This window comes from Lagopus leucura, unplaced genomic scaffold (assembly GCF_019238085.1).
Source record: "Lagopus leucura isolate 7727_CA_CO unplaced genomic scaffold, USGS_WTPT01 Super-Scaffold_100002, whole genome shotgun sequence".
Taxonomy (NCBI): domain Eukaryota; kingdom Metazoa; phylum Chordata; class Aves; order Galliformes; family Phasianidae; genus Lagopus; species Lagopus leucura.
The window spans coordinates 90,208,232-90,214,359 of record NW_024962263.1 but is presented as its reverse complement, the minus strand read 5'-3'; the positions used below and the strand labels follow the sequence as shown (position 1 = coordinate 90,214,359).

General features: G+C 53.3%; 1 protein-coding gene across 1 annotated transcript; it reads left to right on the top strand.

Annotated features, from left to right (window-relative positions):
- The first annotated feature begins 2,323 nt into the window (after window positions 1-2,323).
- On the top strand, window positions 2,324-5,204 carry MAFA (MAF bZIP transcription factor A). The gene has a single exon (XM_042869445.1). The coding sequence runs from the start codon at window positions 3,369-3,371 to the stop codon at window positions 4,227-4,229; it is 861 nt and encodes a 286-aa protein (XP_042725379.1). The 5' UTR covers window positions 2,324-3,368; the 3' UTR covers window positions 4,230-5,204.
- Window positions 5,205-6,128: the final 924 nt, after the last annotated feature.

The window sequence follows — 6,128 nt, the reverse complement described above, 5'->3', positions numbered from 1 at the left end:
TCCAACAGCAATTTGGGGAAACTGAGGCAGCGCTGACACGGGATCGTGGTGCCCATCCATACTCCAAGGGTTAAAGGGCCACAGGAGCTAAAAGCAAAGGGTGACGCGATCCCGCTGCCATCCCGTGCCCTCCAACCTGGTTATGTCACTCGACCGCCTGCGAGTAAACTTAGATGACCAACGTGACGTGGTGGGGAGGGAAGGGATGGGGCTAAAAATACCGAGCGACGGCCCCGCTTGGATCCTGGCCTGATCCTAATCCATCCGTGGCTCCTGTCCACTGCTGGTGATTCCAATTGGGTACCCCAAGGATGCTCACGGGAGGTGGCACCCACTGGGTTGCGGCAAATCCCAGTGACACCACATTACAGGTTGTGGAGTTGTTGCAAACTGTGTTTTCAATTCTGGGGGCATTTTTCCATGTTGCTGCAGGTGGTTTTCAAGCTGGAAGAGCACAAGAAAATATGGTTGAAACACCCCACAAGATGCATTTTTATTATTGCACTACATCCTTTCTTGCATCCTCCCCCACCTTTATATCACCTCCGTCCCATAGCCCCTGTGCACTGCAGTCCATAAAATCATCATTTGACTTTTAGAAGTATTTATAGATACTGGATGTATTGGCAGATATTGGGGATATTGATAACGCATGGAGAAACATGAATGGCCCTTGGTTTTAACTGTTTGGGATGCAGCAGGTTTTCTTTGCTTTGCCTCCTCAACAAACAAACAAACCCTTTTGCGTTAATTCAGCCCTGCCTGTCAGCAGGAAAATGGGAAAAACTGTGTCCCCATCCCCAAATCCTCACACTGGGGGTCTCTGCCAGCCCAATGGGTGAGTGTGGATGGAGGGGGTGGATAGAGGTGGTCCACCCTTGGGGTCAGGCTGTGGTGGTGTAAGTGGCATCCTCGTGGGTGTGGATGGAGAGGACCCTATAGGATGGAGGTGGTTCACACTTGGGCCATGGTGGCATCCCTATGCCTCAGTTTCCTCTGGACACATTGTGCCATGTGCTTTATCCCTGGCTCTGGTGTGCATCTCCACACCAACCCTAACCCCTCTAACACCACCCTTGACCCCATTATCATCAATCCCAAAGCTCTCCAAGTGCTGGGGCTCCCCAAACATCCCCCACCCTCCTCCCTCCCACATTGCAGCCCCACCAGCCACGAGGTGGCAGGGCTGGGAGCAGCGTCCACACCTGGACCACATCCCAAAGGATGCTCAGCACCCCACAGCATCCCAACACGATGGGATCTCATGCACTGGGATGCACCTTCACCCTGTAACCCCTACATTCACCCTATAACACTTGCATTCACCCTATAATCCCTGCATTCACCCCATAGCCCCTTTGTTCACTCTACATTCACGCCTCAAAGTGATGTCACAGCTCCAAGATGCTCAGGTTGACTTTTTGGTGCTTCTCACCCTGATTTTACCAATGTTTTTTTCCACCTGGAAGACCCAGTGAAGATCCATAGTGCCAACTTCGCACCAAACGAGCAGAAAATCAGCCTGACACCTATTCATTGAATGCAGGGATTGGTGTTTGCATTCTCCCTAAAAAACAACAGATCATGGGAAAATCCTAAAAAAGAATTCCGAAAATTCTAACTAAGGCATTGTGCAAGTGTAGCTGTGCCATGGGAAGGATGCTAAGCATTCCCCCCAGTGGGAACAGCAAGGTAGGAGGAGGCTGCCCCCATGTTTGGTATCTGATATCTGCGGTATGAAAGGGACAGTGAGACATCCTGTGAAACCTGGGTTGAATAAACCACATTTTAGTTTTTCCCCTCATTCTTTTGGGGGTTCTCGGATGGAAATTGAGGGATTTGTTTTGTTTTGTTTTGTTTTTTTTCCATCATTACGATCCTTGCAGCTTGCTTGTGGTGGTGGCTGGGAGCTGTGAGGGTGAGGACACGGGGGTGCCTATAGAGGATGCCTATAGGGGGTGGTACCATAGGGGAAAGCTCTACGCCACCCTCCTGGGGGCTCCTGCGGGGCTCCCGCGGGCAGCGGCGAGCTCCCTCCTTTCATTGATTGACAGCCACCCAGGGACGTTGCCATGGGAATATGTAAATATCCTCGGGCGGTCGCCTCTATGATTGGCTGGCGGACCCTAAGACCCGCCTTAAGGGCGGGTATAAAGGTGCTCTCCCCATATATAAGGCGGAGGGCTCCATTCAGCGCTGTGCCGCGGAGGGTGCGGGCGGGGAGAGGGTAGCTGTGCGTTCCCCGCCCCCCCGTGTTGTCCGGGGAGGGGAGGAGAAAAGAGGAGGAGGAGGAGGAGGGCAGAGGAAGGCTCACAGCCCCGGGGAGGTGGGGCTGGGGCAGGTGCCAAGGGGAAGGCAGGAAGGGGCGGGCAGGGCGCTGCCCCGTTGCTCGCCATTGGGAGGCAGCGGAGGAACCGCAGAGAGCTCCGGGCATCCCGCACTGAGAGACCCGTGGTGCGCTTCGCTCCCGGGTGAAAGCTGGGGTTGAGCTCCTGTGCGTGGCTGTGGGGAGACGGAAAACTCCGTCGGGAGTGGGCGGTCGCAGAGCGGGACCCCAGCAGAGGTTCGGCGGAGTTGTGCTGAAGTCCGCGATAAGGCAACGTCGGAGGTTCTTCGGAGTCGGGCTGCATCTTGGAACAGAGCCTCTAAGAACCGTTTCGTCGGAGTTGGGGCTGAAGTCGGCAGCAGAATCCCGTTGGACGTTCCTCGGTGCCGGGCTGAAGTCGGCGACAAAACCCCACCGGAGATTTCCCGGTGTTGAGCAGAAGCGAAACACCGTCGGAGCTCCGCTGGAATTTGGCTGAAGTCGGCGACAAAACCCTATCAGAGGTAGCCGGAGTTGGACTGAAACAAAACTCCATCGGAGTTTCCCCGGAATTGGGCTGAATCCTGGAGCGGAGTCCCCAGGAACGGTTCCATCGGAGGTTTTCCCCGGAGTTGGGTTGAAGCAAAACCCCGCTGGAGGTTTCCCGGAGTTGAGTTGAAGAGAGCAACAAAACTCCGTCAGAGGATCCCCGGAGCTGGACTGAAGTAGGTGACAAAGACCCGCTGGAGGTACTCGGAGTTGAGTTGAAGCAGAACCCCATCGGAAATTCCCAGGAGCCGGTGCTGAAGCCGTTGGCAAAACCCCATTGGAAGTTCTCTGGATTTTGGCTGCATCCCGGAGCCGAGTCCCTGAGCACTGTCCTGTCAGAAGCGCAGTGAAGCCCTCATCGGAGCCTGAAAGGACAAGGGGGGGGGGGGGGCGGAACCCAAAGATTTCCGCCTCGGACAGCCCGACCTCACCCCATTGCGGAGCCTCAGCGGAGGTTCCCTGCTCCCAGCCCCGCTGCAAGCGGCGGGGAACCTTTTCCCCTCCATGGACTGAGATGGCCTCGGAGTTGGCCATGACCGCGGAGCTGCCCACCAGCCCCCTCGCCATCGAATACGTCAACGATTTTGACCTGATGAAGTTCGAGGTGAAGAAAGAGCCGGCGGAGGCCGAGAGGCTGTGCCACCGCTTGCCTGCTGGTTCTCTTTCTTCCACCCCTCTCAGCACCCCGTGCTCCTCCGTGCCTTCCTCGCCCAGTTTTTGCGCTCCCAGCCCCGGTGGGCAACCGAGTGCTGGTCCCACCGCCGCTCCCCTGGGCTCCAAACCGCAGCTGGAGGAGCTGTATTGGATGTCGGGCTACCAACACCACCTCAACCCCGAAGCGCTCAACTTGACCCCGGAGGATGCCGTGGAGGCTTTGATCGGCGCTCCGCACCACCATCATCATCACCATCAGAGCTATGAGTCGTTCCGGCCTCAGCCCTTTGGGGGTGAGGAGCTGCCCCCGGCAGCCCACCACCACAACGCCCACCACCACCATCACCACCACCACCTGCGCTTGGAGGAGAGGTTTTCCGACGACCAGTTGGTGAGTATGTCGGTGCGGGAGCTCAACCGGCAGCTGCGGGGATTCAGCAAGGAGGAGGTGATTCGCCTCAAGCAGAAGAGGAGGACCTTGAAGAACCGCGGCTACGCGCAGTCCTGTCGCTACAAGCGGGTCCAGCAGAGGCACATCCTGGAGAACGAGAAGTGTCAGCTCCAGAGCCAAGTGGAACAACTCAAGCAAGAAGTTTCCCGTTTGGCCAAGGAGCGGGATCTGTACAAAGAGAAGTACGAGAAGTTGGCGGCGCGGGGCTTCCCCCGGGAGCCATCCCCTCCCGCAGCCCCAAAAACTACCGCCGCTGACTTCTTCATGTGAGCCCGGGGTGGGGTGAAGCGGGGGGGTGACATTGCAATGCCCCTTTATTCCTTCCCTCCCCCCCACCCCTCTTGCCCCCCTTGATGTGGGGAGTGCAAACGATCTGCTTGTATAAAAATATATATATATATTATTTTCTTCTGAAAAGTTGTTCCGAAAATGCGGGGAAAATGCCCCCCCCCTCCCCAGCCCCATCAGGACTTAGACTGGAAAGGGAGAGGGGGGGGGGGTCCCGGGGAGGGGGACGCATCCCATAGACCTCCCTGTGTGGGGAGAGGGGGATATGTCCTATAGACCCCTTATCCAGGGAGAGCGAACAATCTGCTACTGTATTGTAATAAATATTTTCTTCAGAACAAATGGGGAAATGGGACCCCCCCTCCCCAACCCCATCAGGACTCGAGCTGGAAAGGGGGGGGGGTCCAGGGGAGGGGGGTCATCCTATAGACCCCTTATATGGGAAGAGAAAACAATCTGCTTGTATTAAAACAAAAATAAAACCAAGTATTTTCTTCCGAAAATACGGGGGAATGGGATCCCAACCACCCCCCCACCCCCCATAAGGACTTGGACTGAATCAAAGAGGGGTCCTGGGAGGGGAGGGGGCGGAAAGGCAGCGGACGTGGAGCCAGCCTGCATGCGGGACGTGTACGGCGTGCCGCCCCCGGAGCTCTATTGCCCTCCACCCTGCGTGTTTAACCTCCTCCTTTAATGACCATTAATTATTATAATGAATTAATTTCGGGGTGTCCCCGTGCATTGCCCTGGGAGGGGGTTGGAGGGGAGGTCTGGCAGCGCTGTGCCCTGCCCGGCCCTCCACCACCTGCACCCCAACCTGAGCCACTCTTTAACTTATTCACCCTCCTCCCCTCCCTCCCTTGTACATATGTAGAAATTAGTTTAGTTTTTAGGGGTTTTTTTTTCTGCTTTTTTGTTTGTTTGTTTGTTTGTTTTCTTCCTGAGCCTATATTTTGCTTGGTGATTTATGAAGAAAAAAAAAAAGAAAAAAACAAAAACCTTTAAAAAAAAAAAAAAAAAAAAAAAAAAGAAAAAGAAAAAAAAAACAAACAAAAACACGAGTCTTAAAAGTTTGTATGTAATAGCATGCAAATAATATCCGAGTTAATTTAAATGATGTTGGGAAGAAGCCGAATGCACTATATACAGGAATCGATTGGGTTAAATAATACTGTTTTATAGAGATTTAAAATTATCTATGCTCTTAAAAATAAAAAAAAAAAAATAGGGGGGGAGGGAGAGGGGGGAGATAACAATTAGGGCGACCTGAAAGGCAATAGAGTAATATATGAACTGCGAACGGTTGGCTGCTATCTCACTATGCACCAGATTTATTTATTAACCCTCTGGGAAACGAATTATTTTAACCTCGGCGCTGACAAAAGGAGAGGAAAATGCACATTATTTCTCTGCCCCAAAAAAATAAGGAAAGAAGAGAGGGATGGGAGGGGGGGAAATAAGTAGAATTTGTGCAATTGTGCTCGGAGAGGAAGCGGAGGAGCGGTTTGTTGGGTTGTTTTGTTGTTGGTTTTTTTTTTAATGTTGCTTATTTAAAGAAGGAAAACACACACACACATACACACAAAATGTTAATTATTTGGGGAAAACTGATATTAATCACATGGGGGAGGGGGGGGGGAACCCACGAGGGTCTTCCGACGAAGCGAGCTTTGGTGCATTTTAGGGACTGATGGTGCGGAGCGTTTTTAACGACCTGTTGTTTCGATTTGTGACGGTTTTAACGATGTTGCATCAAGATAAAAAACTTATATTCAACTAAAGCCTGGGTCGGTTGTTCTCTCGATGCGTGGACCTCCGTGGCTTTGCTTTTTGTTTTGGGGTTGGGTTCCTTTTCCCCTTTTCCATGTCGCGGCGCTGGGG